This window comes from Colletotrichum scovillei (assembly GCF_011075155.1).
Source record: "Colletotrichum scovillei strain TJNH1 chromosome Unknown Contig00003, whole genome shotgun sequence".
Lineage (NCBI taxonomy): Eukaryota > Fungi > Ascomycota > Sordariomycetes > Glomerellales > Glomerellaceae > Colletotrichum > Colletotrichum scovillei.
Window position 1 is genome coordinate 532,142 of NW_023336261.1, and position 19,944 is coordinate 552,085.

General features: G+C 51.1%; 5 protein-coding genes across 5 annotated transcripts; 3 read left to right on the forward strand and 2 right to left on the reverse strand.

Moving 5' to 3' along the window:
• Positions 1 to 4,730: 4,730 nt before the first annotated feature.
• On the reverse strand, positions 4,731 to 5,763 carry HER10_EVM0010486 (uncharacterized protein; the record flags this gene model as incomplete). Its single annotated transcript, XM_035479943.1, has 2 exons — positions 4,731 to 5,026; positions 5,085 to 5,763. The coding sequence occupies 2 exons, from the start codon at positions 5,761 to 5,763 to the stop codon at positions 4,731 to 4,733; spliced, it is 975 nt and encodes a 324-aa protein (XP_035336485.1).
• Positions 5,764 to 9,692: 3,929 nt separating this feature from the next.
• Positions 9,693 to 11,051, forward strand: HER10_EVM0009475 (short chain dehydrogenase). Its single transcript, XM_035478961.1, has 3 exons — positions 9,693 to 9,970; positions 10,134 to 10,671; positions 10,731 to 11,051. The coding sequence occupies exons 1-3, from the start codon at positions 9,859 to 9,861 to the stop codon at positions 10,927 to 10,929; spliced, it is 849 nt and encodes a 282-aa protein (XP_035336394.1). The 5' UTR covers positions 9,693 to 9,858; the 3' UTR covers positions 10,930 to 11,051.
• Positions 11,052 to 12,194: 1,143 nt separating this feature from the next.
• On the forward strand, positions 12,195 to 13,258 carry HER10_EVM0000513 (uncharacterized protein; the record flags this gene model as incomplete). The annotated part of the gene is made up of 2 exons (XM_035470292.1): positions 12,195 to 12,431; positions 13,235 to 13,258. 2 exons carry the CDS (start codon positions 12,195 to 12,197, stop codon positions 13,256 to 13,258), a joined length of 261 nt encoding a protein of 86 aa, XP_035335568.1.
• A 600-nt stretch (positions 13,259 to 13,858) lies between these two features.
• Positions 13,859 to 16,837, forward strand: HER10_EVM0006953 (FAD binding domain-containing protein; the record flags this gene model as incomplete). The annotated part of the gene is made up of 3 exons (XM_035476522.1): positions 13,859 to 13,996; positions 15,322 to 15,678; positions 15,731 to 16,837. The coding sequence occupies 3 exons, from the start codon at positions 13,859 to 13,861 to the stop codon at positions 16,835 to 16,837; spliced, it is 1,602 nt and encodes a 533-aa protein (XP_035336174.1).
• Positions 16,838 to 17,163: 326 nt separating this feature from the next.
• Positions 17,164 to 19,881, reverse strand: HER10_EVM0000894 (uncharacterized protein; the record flags this gene model as incomplete). The annotated part of the gene is made up of 3 exons (XM_035470661.1): positions 17,164 to 18,058; positions 18,121 to 19,678; positions 19,704 to 19,881. 3 exons carry the CDS (start codon positions 19,879 to 19,881, stop codon positions 17,164 to 17,166), a joined length of 2,631 nt encoding a protein of 876 aa, XP_035335600.1.
• Between the last annotated feature and the right edge of the window lie 63 nt (positions 19,882 to 19,944).

The window sequence follows — 19,944 nt, forward strand, 5'->3', positions numbered from 1 at the left end:
CCGCTTTCCATTATGCCCGAGCAACCATCGAGGAACAAATCCTCCGCAGACTGTAACGCTCAGAGTTTTCGGGCTGGGCCTTGTTGGAAAGGGCCGGACGGGAGATCTCGGCCCCCATTTGCCATTCTCTTCTTTTTGATGAACCTGGCGGAGAAACGCACGGCGCGCAATGAGGCCATGGACCCCCTCTTTTGTGAAGTTGCTTATGAAAGTTGTGAAGTTGAATGCGACTCTGTTGGCCACTTGGTTGCGACTCTTCTCCGCCGTGTTTGCCGGCAAGGCAAAATGTGGAAAGTGTCACTGTCAGAAACGGACTGCAGAGACCGGTACCGCAGCGTCGCACCCGTTGCTGGCCTGGACGATTCAATGTGCGGTCGACTGCAACCGCAACGCATTTTAGGAGCAATATCAAAGCCTCGTTGGATCGACTCATCAAACTCACTAGTGCTAGTGGTGTGGCTAGTGCCTGGTCGCCAACGGCTTTTATGGGAAATCTCGTTAACAAAGTCGCTTCGGGCTGCCGCTTAACTTTGAGCTGTTCTAACTTCCAACGGTTGACGCTAGCATCGCTGTGTGTCATTGCTCATCTTTTCTTCTCCTGGAAGATGGTGTGTGTGTGTGTGGCTGGGCCAACAGTGCCCCTCGTGCCCCTGAACAGCATGTGGATTTACTTTTAGCTGTACATCAGAGAGCCCACACGCTCCAGTTTACCTAAAATCTCGTTAGCATTCGAGCCACTGCAGGAACCAACTGTCAACGTGCCAACTTTGCCAACAAACTCTTCCTTGCCATGTTTGCTTGCTTGACCAACGGGGACAGCAGCGGATCAAGTTGAATGGTCCGGCTCTCTTGACTTGATCCGTCAGATCCCCGATGAACGAAGTAACTGCGGATATGGCACCTTACTCATAGACAAACTGGCCCACTGATCAAGCAGATTATAGCTCAGTATCCGCAAACTCCAAAGTGAGTTAAGTGGCCCATCCGTCGTCCCCATAGCGGCCTTTCCCCGAACTTTGATCGCGTGGTTCGTGGTCCCGTCTGCCCACGGCAATTGGGCCAAACCCAGATTTACGACGGGAGTCTAGGCCCTCTCCAGGCTCTATCCGCCTAGCGGAACGGCCTTTCCTGGACCTAGTCACGCTTGCCCATTGTTGGCAGATGCAGAAATCAAGGCACAGGAAATTTGGCATGTTTCATCCCTACCATTTTGAGGGGGGGGCAGATGGATCTGGATGAATGCCGTTTTCGTCTGGGTGCGTCTGACCCGGCCGTCGGCAATGCGGCATCCAGGGCGCATCTCATCCTCTTGTCCAAGTCGGGTGTGTGTGATGCGTCCTCTGTTATGCGATGCAACCCCGCGACGTGACGAGATGGCAAGAGGGAGAAGAAACTTTGGTACCGGGCAGTTATTATGCTTGATTATCATTAGCCAGAGCTAGCTGCCCCTATCCACGTTGCCGTGAGATGATCTGATGTTGGCAAGAGACGCGATCCTCTGTCGCTGTGTCACGGCATATCAGTAAACATAAACCAATACATCCATCCTTGGTTGGACTGCAATATTGCAACGTCCAATGTTTGTTCGCTGCACTGCCCGTTCCCATCATCTCATTTCGGGAAAAGTTAAGGGGGGAGCAACCATACGGATGAAGCCCGCCGATTGAGTTCCCGCTTGGCAACTCTCTTCTTTCTCCAATCTGTCGTCTATCAGATGGCATGCTTGCGAATCGCGATGTCGGGGTGGCCCACGTTATGGTGAATGTAACCTCCCATGGCCGATAACGCAGACCTGAGCTGAGGTGCACCATCCGTGCTGGTGATGGAGATGATTTTTTTCTGCCCAACACCCGCGAGTCGTGTGTGCGTTCGATGGAGAGGTAGACCGCCGGTATATTCAGCAAGATTTGAACCATGTCCTTGATGTGATATTTCCCTCACTTTTGAGTTTGCGATGCCAATATTGGATCCTCCCTGAAGTGGGATTACATGCAAGTTGCAACATCTAGCTATAGCTACGAACGGGCACCACTATCACACTGAAGTTAATGTCACACCATCTCTGGGGTACAAACTAGAAGTCACTGCATTCACTCAAAATCTCTTGTGTAGTTTTCACACCAACTTGTCCCAGAGTTGATATCTGTGTTTAGCTTGTCTTGACAACGACTGGAGGCGTTCACCGCGTTATTGGGTGACTTCGGACATGTTCCCACGCGCACTTACACTAGATGATGTATTGGAATCTTGGAACAGCCTCCCTTTAGTCGACTGCTACTCTAAGAGAGTCAGGGACGGCGTCGCGACTGCTCTGGGTGCCTGGAAGACGACGGGCCCTGATTCAACTGTGTCGTATTTTCGACATGTCCACCGAAGCCAACGTTGATGGGGAAAATTTATGTATCATTTCGATAAACGGATCACCATCTAAGAGTTTGACTCTTCTCACTAAGTTTACAGTGAGACTGGGTCATATTCCATACGACGCAAGATGCATTTCTTTGGTGCAGACGTCCGACGAGGTATCTTCGTGTACTATTAGTATGCCAGAAGTCTGGTAACTCGTATGACCTAGTTTCCAATCTTTCCAAGTCCTGAGTACTCAACAAATGCATAAATGGCAGAGGTGACCATGTATCACTTGAAGCATCTACTGCCATCTGCCCGAAACATTTCCCGAAATCACGCTTGAGCGGCCGCGAATCCCTGTTGGCTCTCGATCCCGAACATCCCCGGCAAGACAAGTGCCGGCATACCCAATTTTTGAAGGCATCGTAGCATTGTTTCCTTCGTGGTTGACTCCGTCTACATTGACTTCGGCAGTGGCAGCAGAATGAGCCTGCTCTGTAATGGGCCTCAATGACAGGTCCATGCCATGTGTGTTGGACGGCTCTGCAGCGAGTTGGGTCTGAGTTGGACCAACTGAGCTCGACTCTGAACCGCTTCTGGACCAGGGTATGACTTGCTGGTTGTCGTCCCTAGGAGGATGAGTGAAACGCCACCACCACAGAGCTACACAGCAACTGAAAAAGGTTGCAATAGCAGCTGATAGGAACCCGAGTATGATGAGGCGCTTCGAGGGGCTTTTCTTATACTCGAACACAAGTAGTACGATGGGGCCGATGATGGCAGCAAGCGAGAACAAGAATAGTATCAATTGTATAATCTGGCGCAAGTTGACCGAGTTCGCAACATAGTAACGAAACTTGTTTTTGTACTTCCCGAGGAAGTGCCGGAAACGTGTAGTCATATTGATGGATTGAGTCCGTCTTTTAGAGTATGTTGGTATAGAGACTCTACCCGTGAGGCTCGCTGTGAGTTGCCTGGCTGAGGCTACCTTGGGTGAGAACTCTAGATATAGACCTGAGGTGTTCCAGCAAATGTTTCTGTATCTCCCATCCGCGTAGAGTCTCTTATTCATCACAATAATCTTGCTTTGTTAGTTGTCCCTGATTTTGCACGGCGCTCTTGTCGGTATCGTTCCCAGACAACTCTGGTGCTACCGCTTGTTCAACAATTCATACGTGCATCTAGTACCTAAAGAGGGATGGTCTTTCTGTCACCACAGTCTAAATCAATCATCGACATTTGATAGTTTGTTTTAAACCCCGATCTGGCCATTCCTCCTTGCTCTTTCAACGTTCTAAATGCAAAGTCGTCAGGAGCCCTGCCGGCGTAAGTCTTGAGGAGGATACATGTGGTCTCAACCGCTTGATCATCCATAAGTTTCGCGAAATGCAGACACGGACATCATTGTTTCAGTCTAAGATGTCTGAACTCAATGCATATTTCCTCTGTGATTCCCGTCGCATTGTCTTTGTTCTGCAACTCATGGCAATGTGCAAATCACCCGCAGCCTGCACCTTCAAGTAAAGAGACAAACTCACTTTACGAAGTCTCTCCTTGACTTGGATGGACTGACCCGGTGCTCAACAAAGCCATAAAGACAAAAATCAATGTGCGAAGGGACGTAACAGATGTTTAGTTGCTCACAAAAAAAACAAAAGAATAAGAACCCGAAGAATGACTTGGTCAATCGCGGTGAGGATTTGAGCCTCACGCGGGGGTCGAACCCGCAACCTTGAGATTAAGAGTCTCACGCTCTACCGATTGAGCTAGCAAGGCGGGTCTTGTTTGATGACACTTTCGATGAGTTTGCAGCTCATGATGCCCTCAGACCCGCCTGTGCTCCACAGATGTCGAGGTTCCAGCGATAACTTCAAAGAAGCGAAAAGCAAAAAAGGTTGGCAGTTTGATGCGGAGTTGTGAAAGGCAAAAGTGCGAGAAATGAATTGAGTGCGACCAGATAAACCTTGTCCGTAGGACGAACGATTTACCCCAATTGGAGAAATACACTTTCTCGGTGAAGGCTGGCATAGGCCATTTCAAAATGCTATTAGGTACAGCTGAGCTCCAACGGGCGATACGACATGGATACTGTTGACATGTTTGATATCAATGAGTTCATCTACTAGGGCATGTCTTAGTTCGATAAGTGGAAGATGTACAATTGAGGTTTAGAAAATGACCACTCTACTCCAATTGACAAGAATTAGCTAAGTATCTACTACTGGAAATGCAAGATGCATCATAGGATACACCCAGGATGAAGGGCATCGTGATGCCTTCCTTCAATCATCGTGCTACACCTCAAACGCCCCGCTTAGAATAGAAACATCTCATTTGACACACATGATTCGTCATTGACTCTGGAAACAATCGTTCCCTTTTCACTTTGTCACCGTCGGAGTCCCATCTCCCAGCTCTGCCCTCGGCACCTCCCGCTCCGTGCTATCTAGCTCACTGACCGGGTGCAAGTCGCTCCTAAGGGCAGAGTATGATGGGAGATGCCGCGGGTCTGTAGGAGGGCTGCTGAGAGAGCTCACATTGCCGTCCGAGTAGGTCGACATGTGACGCGGGTCCATGCTCATGGGTGAGCTGGGATGCTTCATGGGATAATATGGTGAGTGCGGTGGAGGTGATGAAGAGGCGTAAGACTCGGGGACGGCTGTCGTTGCGTACGAGGCTATGGAATATGTTAGTCTTGATCTGAATCTGAATTGGTGGTTCTGGCGAAGACTTACCATGAGCTGGATCATACGGGCTAGGGCTGTGTGGTGCATATCCCATCTCAGGATGCTGGCTCGGGTGAGGGCTCTGGGCGGCGGACGGCTCCCATGCCGGCGGCTCACGTCTCTCGTTGCGCTTTCTGGCGTGCCATCCGCATCTCCAGATGATCGCAACAATAATACCGACAGCCACCGCAGCACCAATCGCGATGCCGACAATGGCTCCCGTTCCCAGGCCTCCACCACCACCTCCGGAGGGCGACCCACTCGGAGCCGGCGTTGCTGTAGACGATGCCGATGCCGACGAGGTGGGTGTCACGGACTCATCCGGTAGGAACACTGCCCTCGAGCTGGCATTCGAACTCAGCGTCGCCGATATAAGATTCGTCTGCGGGCATAAGCCATCGGGTTCCTGACACGGGTTCGTCGCGCAGCATCCGATGAAGGAGATGTCGTTTGTGCACGTCCAAAAGATCTCGCTCGGTGGTCTGGCATCGTCGCAGCCCTGGGCTGGTATGTTGGCGTAGCGGTCTGGGTTAAAGGCCGATATCCTCCTATCCTTTGTTGGACACTTTCCGCTGCCGTCGGCGCAGGGGTTTGTCGCGCAGCAGCCCAGGAATTCGACCTTGCTCCCTTCGCAGATGTAAAAGTCGCCGCCTTTGGGACAGCTTAGGCCCAAGCTGGCTACCGCCATTGTAGAAATTTGGTGGATGTGAAGCTGTATATACTCAAGTTCGGAAGCTCGGTTCGCTCTCGAGGTTCACGGCTTGAGACCAAGCCTGTATGGTATATGAGAAACAACAGCAGATGAGTTTGAGGAGACTTGAAAGGAGCACATGGTAATGCTACCTAAGACATAGGTATAAGATGTATATAAGCTCATAAGCGTAAAACTTGAAGGAAGGCCCGCTGCCAAAGGGTGTGACCAACGGCTCCAAGCCTGCATCATGCTGATCGCCGACTCGACCGGGCAACATCATTCGACATGTCGTACTAAGACGGGGCTTTTCTGCTGAGGTACCTGCAAGCAGCCTTGGAAACCTCGTCTTTCTTCTGCAGGCAGACAAATATTTGTCTTATTTTTGCAAGGGGAGTATGAGAGGGCGGTGGGAGGATACAGCCGAGATTCGCACTTGCGGGTCTCCACAGCCTCTTTTGGGGGCACAAAGCCAGGAAGCCCGGCTTCGCTTGGCATCTGGAGCTGGGCGACAGCCTCTTCTCTATCACCTGAAGGTTGATGGATGCAGTGTTTTCAAGCAGGCTGTGCTAGTCTTCTACGTATTGGAGTTGATCTGCATATGCTGTGTGATTCTTTGGAATCTTTTGCATACAACCTTCTTTGGGTGTGTACGACCTCGGAGGCAATAAAATCGAGACACGGAGGGCCTGGGGGCCACGATAATCTTGCTGTTGCTGCGTGCTACTTCTGTGCCGCATGATCTCATGAGACAGGTCAGGGACGCACAAGAGAGCAATTGTGCAAACAATGATCAAACGGGAAGGCCGTTGGTGACAACATGAAACTCTTGATGAGTGCATCTGCGGCGAGGTAGTCCTGTTGGTTAGGAAATTAGATGCAGCATCGGTTGGTGCATGTCTTGTTGGAACTTGGTGGTGTTGGTGTTGGTGGTGGTTGAGAGGCTGAGGCTTTGCACTATTTCCTGAAGGATCACCTGCGGGGTTCTTGGTCGCTCAGCTGAGAATGAGAGTGAGATAAGCCCATGTCGGCTTCTCTTAGCAATTCTCCAAAGCTAAAAATACGAAAGTGAGCGACGTAGGTTTGTCATGGTGGCAACCCCGATCGGGTGGGCTATTGCTGACAGGATGACAGGATTCCACCAAGACTCCAATTCCCGAGGATGCGGATTCGGATTCATTACTGTCTGTAGTACTGCATCGGCTTGCCGTTGACAGCCTGCGATAGATAAGGAAACCCCATCGAAAAGTTTGAGTGAGGTGCTGCGATTGACGTTATGAGGCATAGAAGCGAGACTTAAAGTCAAGAAACGAGACGAACCCCGTAACTACAGCGCCAGGTTCTTGGGGGCATAGTCGCATCGCAACCCAGCTATTTGGTCGAGGATGAGATGGGTGCGGACACGTAATCGCATACTTTGTCCAACCAGCCCGTTGCCAACTCGTGTCCGCGCTTCTCCGTAGAGTCTAATTTCTCACCCATTGGAAAAGGCTGTACTGCCCCGTGAGTGAGATGGCGATATCCGAGAAGAAGGAGGGTCGGGAAGGAAGCAGGATGGAAGGTGGGCTCATGAAGGAGTCTTGCTGACCGCCCCGGTCCGGAGCCTCGGTGCTGCGCTGCCTGTGTTGGCTACACCATGAACGTGATCGTGACTGCACGGCTCGCTGGGCGGCGTCTTCAAGACTGCCGACGCCGAACGGAGTCAGGTTCTTTGAACCTTTTCGCTTTTCGAGTTGACTTTTGCCATTAGTTATACTTCCATGGGAAAGATGATCGCAAAACGTTATTCGTAGAGGGGGGGATAATGAATGCTTTTCAATGTTTTTCGCAGCCTTATCGATATACTTACATCGTACCGTAAAACAGATGATTCGCTTGCCAGCAGTGTATTAGGAATAGCTCTGGTTGGCCCATGATCGCCGAGAAGAATGCAGAAGACAGGAATGACCCAGGCTCGGCGCGGAGTGGTAATCAACCCCGCGAAACGAAGTTACAGAACACCACACGGAAACTGTTGCCATATCGTGTAATCAGCCCGAAGATCGTCGAGATGTTACGAGCCATGCGAAAAGTACCGGGGATCAAGCCCGATGAAATTACCAGAAAAGGCAATTTCTCGGATGAGGGAAAAGGAGGGCGGCCTGGCGAGGATCACCCGGCGGGTGCCGTATTCTCGAAGACCCAGCGCGGAGGCAACGCAGCCATTAGTTCGAGACTTCCGGGCCGGGCCATGATCAAAGGAGGGGGGCCTCACGCCTTCGCAATCGCACTGTCACACATAGTTCACCGGTTGACCCGGCGTGGCTTAAGTTCGTCGGGCATCCGAGACCGCATCACCCAACACTCGACCGATTCCGAGGCCTAACTCTGGCTTCGCTGGGGAGGGCCCTGCTCCGGATCCGGGCTTGAGCAACTTGAGCCGGTACAGCCTTTCCACCCGCGACTCTCGTAGATTGTCTCACGGCGGTTGCCGATTCAGTCTGCCCCCTCCATTGGGCCCGTCACCGTGGTCAGAATCGGTACCGATTGCCGTGTCTCGAGTGAAGAGGCCCCCCGGAGCTTGTGGGTACCAGCTCTCCGGAACCTTTGCACCCGCAAACGCAATCTCCGGGTTCGCCAAGTGAGAGGTTCTATTTTGAAGAGGCTTGACATCAGACGATGGCAACATCATGACACGTACATGGTGTAAGGAGTAAAACCTCGTGAGTCTACAAACTCCTGAAAACGCCGAATAGGTATCACCAAGCAAACATCGCCGTTGATTGTAGAACGGCGACGGCGAGCGGATTTGCACAAGAGCCCGGCTTGAGAAAAACTTCAAAAAATCGTCGCAACACATCGTCAACGTAAGCGATCCCAAGTACGGAGGTGCAGCATTGATCCTCTCGGACGGCGTTGAGGATCCTCTCAGACGGTCTTCGAGACTCGTGGCGGCGCCATAACCTATGGTTGACCGGCAACCCTCTCAATGAAGGTGGCAGCACTTCCTTCTGGTGATGACCGTGATGATCCGTGGCCGGGATGTGGAGAGTGCGGCCCCCCATGCCCGGGGGAAGAACCCCGAATCCTATTGTCTCGAACACCATCGCATCCGAAAGCCCTGCGGGGCACATGGGAATCAGTGCGCATCGGCGAGTTGGATGTCGTCCGAATAGCGAGAATAGAGCGAGTACACGTAAGTAGTGGGCAAGCCCTGTAGGATGATCCTCACGGCCAGCCAGCCACGGGCCACCAGAGGCATTCGCGCCGAAGACAATGGCGAGGGCCAGCGACTTTGACCAGGCTCGTAGGGAGACCAATGATGCCTTTGCGGGTATGTACCCATGCGTACATATGTGCGAGCAAAGGGATCCGTGGCGGTGGGACATGCCGCCTTGGCTCACGGCCGGGGCTCGGTCCGGGCGGTCTCAACGACTTCAGTGTTCTATCTGATATTCCTGGGCAACTGGAACTGAGGTAGCAATAAGGGGTGGAAAGCAACGGCCGTGATAGCGCTTCGGTCGTGTGGGTTGAAGCATGGTGTGGTAGAACCCAGGCGCGCCAAGGGACCGGTCAACCAAGCGCTAGTTCAGGGACATACAATGAAGGGCAAAGATCAGCCCAAAAAAAGAATAGGGATGGACACTTTCTGGTGCCTCGTGGCGTTACGTTAACTCTGTTCGGCTCTCGCTTTTTGGTGCGGGAAGCGATGTGCAGCGTTGGGAAACTAACTAGCAGCAGCAACCGCACTCCCAAGACCTTTGAACCGTCTCGTTTCACGGACGTCCGGAGGCGCACGTCCATGTCCGGCGGTCTCTCCACGGGCGTCCGGGCGCGCGACGAACCGCCTCAGGTGAGCCGGTTGTCTAGGAGGGGAAGGCGAGTAAATAGAAACAATGGAGTTGTAAAGGAGACGTTTGTTGAGATTGAAATGTCGTATTTAAGAACCTGGAATGCCAGCCTCGATACATCTACTCTTCGAAACAATTCAGCAGAACTCAATCACTCACTTAACCAATCGATCAACTCCTCGGTATCTCGACGATCCAACCCTCTTGACCAACACACCATCACCACCTTTCTCCAGTCAACACCACATTAACAACTTTCAAAATGCCTGGCGTTACTTCTCAGTCTACCGGTTCCAAGTACGATGCCATTCCCGGCCCCCTGGGTTTGGCCTCTGCTTCCCTCGAGGGCAAGGTCGCTCTCGTGACCGGTGCCGGTACGTGACATCCCATCATCCAATGCTTTTCCTTCCTGTCTCTCCTCATGAAAAGCTCGCGTCGGGAGAGATGCAACCGATAACCAGCAAGCTTCCTGGGGTGCATCATTAGGATGGTCTGTTCGTCTGATCTCGAAACTCAACTAACACAAACGCTATCTAGGCCGTGGTATTGGTCGTGAGATGGCCCTTGAGCTCGGACGTCGCGGTGCTAAGGTTATCGTCAACTACGCCAACAGCGCCGAGACCGCCGAGGAGGTCGTCCAGGCCATCAAGAAGTCCGGCTCCGACGCTGCTTCCATCAAGGCCAACGTCTCCGACGTTGACCAGATTGTCTCCATGTTCGCCGAGGCCAAGAAGATCTTCGGCAAGCTCCACATTGTCTGCTCCAACTCTGGTGTCGTCTCCTTCGGCCACGTCAAGGATGTCACCCCCGAGGAGTTCGACCGCGTCTTCTCCATCAACACCCGTGGCCAGTTCTTCGTTGCCCGCGAGGCCTACAAGAACCTCGAGGTCGGCGGCCGTGTCATCCTCATGGGTTCCATCACTGGCCAGGCCAAGGGTGTCCCCAAGCATGCCGTCTACTCTGGCTCTAAGGGAACCATTGAGACCTTCGTCCGCTGCATGGCCATCGACTTCGGTGACAAGAAGATCACCGTTAACGCTGTTGCCCCTGGTGGTATCAAGACCGACATGTACCGGTAAGTGCATACTTCCAGCTTAATTACCTCACAGATCATGAAGCTAACCTACCATTCAGTGATGTTTGCCGCGAGTACATCCCCGGTGGCGCTGAGCTCGACGATGAAGGTGTCGATGAGTACGCCGCCGGCTGGTCCCCCATGCACCGTGTCGGTCTCCCGATCGATATTGCCCGTGTCGTCTGCTTCCTGGCTTCCCAGGATGGCGAGTGGATCAACGGAAAGGTCCTCGGCATCGACGGTGCCGCCTGCATGTAAACTACCTATACCATACCTAATGTAGTAATCGGAGTAATGGGCATTGGACGGGAGCACTAGATTGGATCACTGTACATTTTAGATTTATGACATGGGATATAATGAATAAAGACATATGCCCCATAACAAAAAACAAACAAACTATCAGTGTCGTGACTGCCCTACGTGCACTTTTCTATCTCAGTGTAGCAAAGACTTACTGGCCTAGTTGTCTCCAGTGTGCACCTGTGACCTTTGACAATCTTTTTCCTCCACGAGCTGAATTTGCTTTGTATCATTTGACCATAGTAGTAGACGGCAATTAGGATAGGCTCGAGACTTTGAACCTCGAGTGTTTACTGCGGCAGTCGTCATAGCTAACTTTTACCCCCCACCACGAAAACAAATTGCAAGGTTCGCGCCGCTTGTCATTCTGAATCTCCTCTACTCCGTACGAAAGTTCGGCATCCTCTACACGAGCTCGGTACTCGTATTTCTGTCTGAAATTGCCGGTGGATAATTATCTCCCGAATTGAGTATCCAGGCAATGCAAGTGCTTGTTCCCCAACGGTATGTTATGTTTTGATAAGCGACAGTTGGACACGCGTTTTCATAGTAGAGTACGGATACTAAGTCGGATTCGCAACAGGCAAGGTTGACCGACTTTCGCAGTTCCTCTATACCTAAATGCTCGCATTGAGTTTGCGCGATTGACAAAAAGGTGAAGGCCAGAGGCAATACCCGAAACTCTTTGAATTCCCCGGGAGAATCGGCAGTTGCGGTGAATGATCGACACGGACAAGCCCGTTCAACTGCTTTCTTAGAGTTCCATGGTTGTGGTTCTACCGTCTCCATTCCCCTGACGCGTGAGTCCTAGAGTACTATATCCTAGATGAAAACTACTAGCCGTAACCTTGAAGCCGGTAAAAAGTGTCCGTGTTGCCGGCAGTTTGACCAACAGTTCTTAGATAGAGTTTGATAAGACGGTTCGTGTGGTGGCCTAAGAAGAATGCGATCGTCGTGAGCTTGACTCGTACAGGGCAAAAACAGCCTGTTCTGGGGAAACTGAGGCGCTGCACAAGTCATGCGCCTATGAGGCGAGAGCAAGGAGGATATTACCGATAGTCATGACACAGGGTAACCATTCTGTATGAGACTCAGTTCTTCAAGTCTTTAAATACACCCAAAGGCAGCTTGATCTTGCGGTCACTATTCCACTACACTCAACCTATTCGCTCTTTACAACAACCAGTCAGTCCTTACCAGCCCGTAAACACAATTCCAAAATGCACGCCGCCTCCATCCTCGTCGTTGCCCTCTCGGCCGTCGCCATGGCTGCCGACGACAAGCCCAAGCGCGACTGCAGACGCGACAGATCCCATCCCGGCCGCGGCTGGTACTGGATCGTCGAGGGCGACACCCTCAACGAGATCGCTGCCGACTTCGGTTCCACCGCCAACATCATCGCCGCCATGAACGGCATCCCCAACCCCGACTCCATCCCGGCCTGGAAGACCATTGTTGTCCCTTGCCCTCCTTAGATCAGTCGACCGAGAACAACGGATACCCCGCGATGCACCACCAGCTCACCGCAAGCGAACTTCAATACCGTCAGCAACTGAGAAAATCTGGCCAACTACCAAGACCAAGTTTAGGAAGCGCCTAGATAATACATAATACAAGTTGAAAGCCCATTAGACCCGCCCGAGTAATTCAGTAATCCGTCTCGCTTTTGGACTTCATCAGAGATGGTTCGAAGCTTGAACCACTTCAGAAGGACATGGATACCTAATTACCTTAGTCTTGTCTCCCACCACACGAGATGTGGTGTCCTGGTTCTATGAGTCAATCTCTGACACACATATCGAGAGAAAATTAAAACTATTCAACAAGGCTATATGCTGTCTTTCCGGCGATCTATAGGCTCCATCTCGAACTCACCCACGCTCTTTGAAATGTCCTTCTTCATTGATCCATTGTGATGTCCGGTCTGAGGTCGAGGTGCGTATTCAACGCTCACCTCGGTGGTCCATGTGATACCGCCTCTTTCACTAGCATTGCTTCCTTGCTGCCCCGAGACCAGTATGCTGCTGTCACTCGAAGCATCCTGATCTCTTGGCTCTGCTCTTGTCGCCGTCACAGTACTACGATTGTAGAACCTTCCGCTTGTATCCCCTGTCTTGATGTATGCTCCAGCTCCCGGCGAGGACTCCGTGCGTTTTCGGACCTGGCGAACGAAACCACGGAGAACTGGTATGGATGCTGAGATAATAGTGACGTTCGGTTCTGCCATAGACCATATCCAGTAGACTGCTTGGTTGTATAGATCTGGCAAAGAATTCGACATTAGCACATGCTAGTTTTCAACGAGGAATGAACTACTTACAATCAGGAGATCTCACGTTAATTAGCATGTAGCCCTGAACAGCTTTCATAACCCCTGTAACACCTGCTAGGATCCCCATGCTTAAAGCTACGGCTACACTTATTCTCTCTGACTGCTTCATTTGTAGGTTGAAGATCATCTTCCATGGTAAAAGAGCAAGAACAATGTCGCAAATCGCCGAGTATACTGCAATAGACAGATCAGACATGGATACCACTGCTAGACATGATTATAACTCACATGCACTGAAGACCGTAAAAGCTACCGACTGGTCTAATCGCCAGCACCTATCCCCTCCAATATGTCCTAGATCTGGTGCACCGCAGATAGCCTGCCATATTGCAATGATGTGTATCGCAAATTGCAGGTTCATCGTAATGATGACGCCCCATATGAGCTTTGCTTCCCAGCCCCCGGGCATCAACCGGAACAGTGTGATTCCAAACGATGTCTTCGTCAGCCCTAGAGCGACAGATTGAAGGTTATGGTGGGTTCGGGCAATAGTGATCTTCAGCAGATTTCCTCGAATAAGAAACACAGCCATCAACCAGGACACGTTTGCTGATGCTAGAAGCAAGAAGAACCATCCCGCAACGAGCACCCAGTCGTCTGCTTGGAGCCCAATCCCGGTATTCCGAAGCCGGCTGTAGACTCGGAGGGCGAGGAAGACAGTCGATAGAAAGAGCATCTAGAGACCGAGAAGTTTGTCAGAATAGGTGCTCAACTCAAATCAGGCTACTTTGGACCCTCAGTTCGGCAAACTTGACTTACCACCCATGTGGTTGCATGGACAAGCACCGAGAGATCGCTGTTGGCCCACGTCATGACGACGGCAAGCAGATGGAGATCTGAGCAAGTCGTTTCTAGACCACCTAGATTCTTCTAAGGCCCATCGGGAGTCCGAAACGGAGGTCTTTCTCAGGAAATCTGACCCAGATTTGGACCTTGGTAGGAAGTTAAGTAAGGCCAGGATGCCCGTCCGCGAGCTATTGCGCAGGCTCACTACAGTGCATGCTGAGTTGCTTACCAAGATCTCCTCCCAGGACCTTATTCTGTAGACCGAGTCATATCGTGATGTTGGTCTTGGTCGGGCATTGCGGAGCTATGAGCCGACCCTTGTTGGGTCTCTTGGCAATATCCGCATAAAGTCCATATCAAGCAAAGTCCGAGGAGGTATCCGTAATTGTATGCGCCGTTGCGGCGCAGCTCGGTCTACTACGAGTCTTCAACCAACGACAAACTGCAGTATTCATCCGCCTCCAGGGTCCTGGATACCGTTCCGCCTTGGCAGAAATTCGTAAAGACCTGGAGTCATCCAGCTGCATACAAGCGACATTGCGTTTCATAATCGCTACAGAATCAATCGAGGATTTCTACGCTGTGCCGCATGTACGCCCCGAATAAAGATACCATTGACCAAAGAACTGAAGATGCGAGACCGAGCTGTCCCAGGGACTGGTGGATGATGAGATGAGCTTAGCCGGAACGATGGTCTAAAGACCTATTTCGTGTTGTCCTCCGTGCCGCGTATTGGTCCCGATGTCTGACTGGTGGCTTCGGTGGCTTCGGTGGCTTCGGTGGCTTCGGTGCCAACGGTCTGCGATCTTTCTGCATTTCCATATCGCACAGCGGATTTCAGGCCTGGCAAATGGAGAGAGTAATGACGACGTGAGGCGGATGCATTTCTAGCTGTTATTGAGCATGCTTCAAGTAAATAAAGACTCGCGGCCCGGCGTTCGTACCACAGAGTAGGCCGTAGTATTAGCACCAAACTACACTCTCCCTCACTTTCTTTTGGTGTTTTTCACCCAAGTCATTCGTTTGTCCCCCATGGTTCTCAAGAAGTATCTTGGCATAGCTGCCTTACTTGGCCTCCTCGACCAAGCTTTGGCTCAGCTAAACACCACATCATCCGGGTTCAAAGCTGTAAGTTCATGTTGTCTCGTTGGCGGGGTATTTATGCTCTCTCTTGCAACGAAACTACACCGCCTCCCTTTTACATGTCGGATACTGATTGGAACTGAAAGTGCGATGCCCTCTTTGAGGCCGGGCTTGGGGATATTCTCGTCTTTCCGACCGACATCGCCTACACTGAGAGTACTTCGACGTACTATTCGTCAGAGAATCGTCGAATTCGACCCTACTGTATCGTTCAGCCGCGCTCGACCGAGGATGTTTCCTCCACCATCAAGGCTCTGGGCGGAGTAAGCGGTGCCGGAAACTGGGACGTTGCTGTTCGCTCTGGTGGGCACAGTGACTATGACAACAACGCTGCTCACCGAGGTGTTACTATCGATCTCACGTTCTTCAACTCTACTGAGCTTGTCAAGAGTAGTTGCTTCAATGGTACTGCTCATTGGACAGGCCAGAGCGTTCTGACCAAGGTGAGTAAAATTCTGTCAGGATTTTGCAGAGTAACAAGCTAATACCAGGAAGAATATCGCACGGATCCGCCCTGCTGCTCGTTGGGGCAACGTCATGACCTACCTCGAGCCATACAATTTGGGAGTTACAGGTGGACGATCTGGCCACGTCGGCGTTGGTGGCCTGCTCGTGTCTGGCGGCGCTTCCTACCACACGCAGCTTTATGGCTTTTCATGCGACAATGTAGTCGGCTATGAGGTCGTCCTCGCCGACGGATCGATAGTCGAGGCTAATACAGAGGAGAACGCAGATCTCTTCAAGGCTTTGAAGGGAGGCGGAAGCAACTTGGGCATTGTCACTCGTTTCGACCTCAGGACCTTCACCGTACCCCCTACTGGTGCCTATGGTGGCCTACTCTTTGCGTCCTGGAGCGACTTGGATGTCGTGATTGACCAGTTTGTCAGCTATGCCAGCTCAATCGGTTCCGGCAGTCCCGACCACGAGTTTGTCGTCTATCGATCCGACGCCGGCAACCTGGCTGTGATGGCCATGGCAGTCAGCACTGATGGCAACGAGAACTCGACGACATTTGCCCCTTTCAATGACATTACCTTGACAAGGGATGTGAGATCTAAGCAACCTCTCAGTAAGATTGCGGCGACCATTGCCGACACCGGTGGATCGCATTACATCCCCTTCTCTCTGTCCCTTCAAGCCACTGCGGAAATCATGAACAAATCTGCCGAAATCTTCGTGGCTTTGACGCAAGAGTTCGATGCCACCAGTGTTCCAGTTTCCGTCAATTTTGTTTTCCAACCCCTCCCAAAGAACCTCGCCGCCGTCACGCCCGGTAACAACATACTAGGCTTCGACAAGAACCTACCCTCAGACTCAATTCTCTTTGAGGCCAGAGGTACCCTAGCAGCTACTGATGCAGGGTATGGAGGCGTTGTTGAGAGTATGATGGGTAAGGCTATCGAGGAACTGAGAGCATATTCAGCTTCACTTGAAGGCCACTCGACCTTTCTTTACATGAACTACGCCAACCCAGAACAAGACGTCATCGGATCATATGGTGCAGAAAATGTACAATTTTTGAAGGATGCGGCTGCGAAGTACGACCCGAATGGCTTTTTTCAGTATCGGGTTCCTGGGGGGTGGAAGGTCAGCCGGATATGAGAACATCCATCGACGAGGGGTTTATGCGGGGGTCTCGTTTCTTAGCTACTCTTGAATCAACGGGCGAAATTAATGTAATCTGAGATTATGTCTCAAACTCGCACGCCACAAAGACTACCCTTGCTCCTGTGATGTGTGAAGTGGATGTTGTCTTGTATAAATGATGAAGGTTAAGGAATAGTTCCCTCCTTTTGTGCGTGCAGCCAATCTTTTGCTATGAAACATCGAATTTTACATGATTCCTACGTTGCAGATGCTCTCCTCACTTATGAAAGTTTTGGCCGCCTGAATGCATGTAGCGATTCTCTCAATCTTGTGGTTGGCCTCTACATGACCAGGCAAACCCCTGCTAAGTCGGGAGGTAGGCTCTCACCAGACCTATCAGCCAGTATCCGTAGGGGGTTCTCATATTTGGCGAAGTACATGTACTCAGGCAAGATAGAAAAATATTCGTCGAAGTGCTTTGCAAAGACAGGAAGCCGCTCCTCATTGCCTTGAGCCGAGTCCATGACACTGCGAGCAAGATGGAGACGATTATGGATTGCCTTGTCTTCTTCCGAATCATGCGAACAGCGCGAACAGCGCCAATCGGGTCCGCCTTGTTCATCCAGCTCATCTTCGATATCTTTGAACATTCTCATGAGCGTCCAGGCGATTTCAGTGTAGTTCAATCCGGAAAATGGCCGGCAACCGACGATGTCGTTGCAGATATCAATCTTTGCGGCCTCCAGATCCTCGAGAAATATTCTCAAATTGTTCCACTCAGTGCCGTCATCTTCTTGTTCTTCTGCAACAACCAATGCTTTTGGTGGAAAGAGAAAATGACACCTGTTGGCCGTTTTCATTGCTTCCTCCAAAGTGGTAGAAACACCCAACCAGTCGTCGCCCATTCCCTTTTTCATGGCAGTGCGCACTAGTTCTGTCTCCTCGAAGTGAACTTCGCCTGTTTCTAAGCTGAGTCGCCTTGCCTGATTAAGGCGGACTATTCCAATTGCAGACCGAGGATCAAGCACCTTGTCTGGTATGCGGCTGGGATCCCAATCGGCCTCCTGATACAGAACCAATTGAGACTTCCCACGGAATCTTGCGAGGCTATCCAAATCGCCGCCATCATACCCATCCGTTTTGTTCTTCGATTTGTTCTCCAGCGTCCTATTGAAAACGTCTTGTAAACCCTTCGCAAACTTATCCTTCGGGATTTTGCCATCGTCAAAGATGGATCTTTGAAGAAGGCTCGAAAAAAGCCAGCGAGTCGATTGACATAAGTACCCTCTTCCAAGTACCCACGCTCTTTCAGCATATTGTGCAGATGCACGAATGTGAATGGCTCATGAACTCGATTCCAGGCCGCCATTGAAGTGCTATAAGCAAGCTGAAGGCCTTCGACAAGACCAACACCACAGAGGTATGGTGAATAATCCCACAACCCGTTGGAGTTGACGGGCGAAAACCGAGAGGCAATTTCATGTCGATCCTTGGCCCCCTCAGCCATGCGAGAGACACCCAGAAGATGAATAAAGTCGTCGCCAAGCTCCCAAAGCGATCTGCAATTTCCAAAATTCGCGTATTCGGGTTTGTGTTCTGCAAAAACATCTTCACACAGAGTAGAAAACACAGGACAATATCCTGTATCTTGATTGGCGCCATCCCTCCCAATGAAGAAATTGACTTGCACCGTGGGTACAAAAGAGGCGGCTGGACTTTTGACTTGATGGCTACCATGCTCATCAAAAGACCAGCCTCGCCAGATTGCTGTTGCATCGACGATGCACTGGAGCTGGAAGACGTGATGTGGAAGAATCTTGCCTGTGATGTCTGTGCTTGGCTTCTGCATGGCCAAAGTGGTGACGAAGCAGGCAAAGTCTTCAAGTCCAAAGAGACCACGGTTATCGCTTTGTTGGCCATGAGTCGTACTCCAGTTGATGTTCTCAAGACTCGTAAACTTGTGGCTACCCTTGAGGCTCTGGATGACGGGCAGTGAAAAGACATTCACCAGGTCAAAAAGCCAGTTTATAGTGAATGATCGACGCCACAAGATCCTCTCCTCTGAGGTAGCAGACTCGACTGAAAAGTCGACGTCCCAGTTTTTGATTTTGGCTTGCATGGCTTTGGTTGGCCTTCCTGTCCGGTTCTTTTGGAAGTCCTTGATAAAATCGAGCAGATCTTGATACGTATGGAGGAGCAGTTGCTCTCGAATATCACCGTTGTGTCCCTTGCCAACATTATCACGACCATCGGCGACGGTGTCTGGCCCTGATGTCTGCTTCAATATGCTTCGATCGAAGGCTTGGATGATGTTATGGTAACAGTCGTTCCCAGGAAAGTCGACAAATATGGCCAGTTCTGTCTTTCTGACCTTAGCAATGGCTACCTTTGACACAGCCCCTGCTACTGCGCTGTTAAGGTCATGATATGCGACGCCTTCCCAGATGTCCTGGAGGTACGTTCGCATATCACACCACTCCGACCTGAAGGCACTGACGGCCATGCTGTATTCATCCATGAGATCTTCGTCAGCTTCGAGGATGCGAAAGCATTCGAGAGGTGCTTCCTTGTCAGAGTCTGATGCGTGGGCTCTCTTCGATCCTTTTCTCTTGGCCTTTCCCTTCTTGTTCTTCTTTCCTTTGTCGAATCTTTTCTTCTTGTTTTGGCTGACACTCTGGCTCTCATTGCCACTCTCAGATTCTGGTTCACTCGTCTGTTCATCTTCACCGAGATCCAGGGCGCTGAACATGTTGTAAAAAATGAAGTCCTCGACAACCTCAGCAACCTTCTTGAACTGAGTGGCTTGAGCCCCGGGGCCCTTGACTGGCTTTCTTGGCGAATTGCATGGGGTAGCCCCTGGCCGAGGGAACTTTAACTTGACCGGCCACGATAAGGCTAGCCATTAATAGCAAGTCTTTAACTCGGAAATGAGTCAATTTGTAAATCTCCTGAGTGAAAGCGTCACTAGAGTTTATGACGCTGTTGGTATTGTCCCTCATCCAGGAAAGAAGCAGATTAGTGTCGCGCTTGTATCCGAGGTATAACTGTCGTAAAGCCATCGTCACAGTAGTTCCACTATTATCTGGCAGAGAAGGAGCAGACATTGCTAACGACTAGTTTGA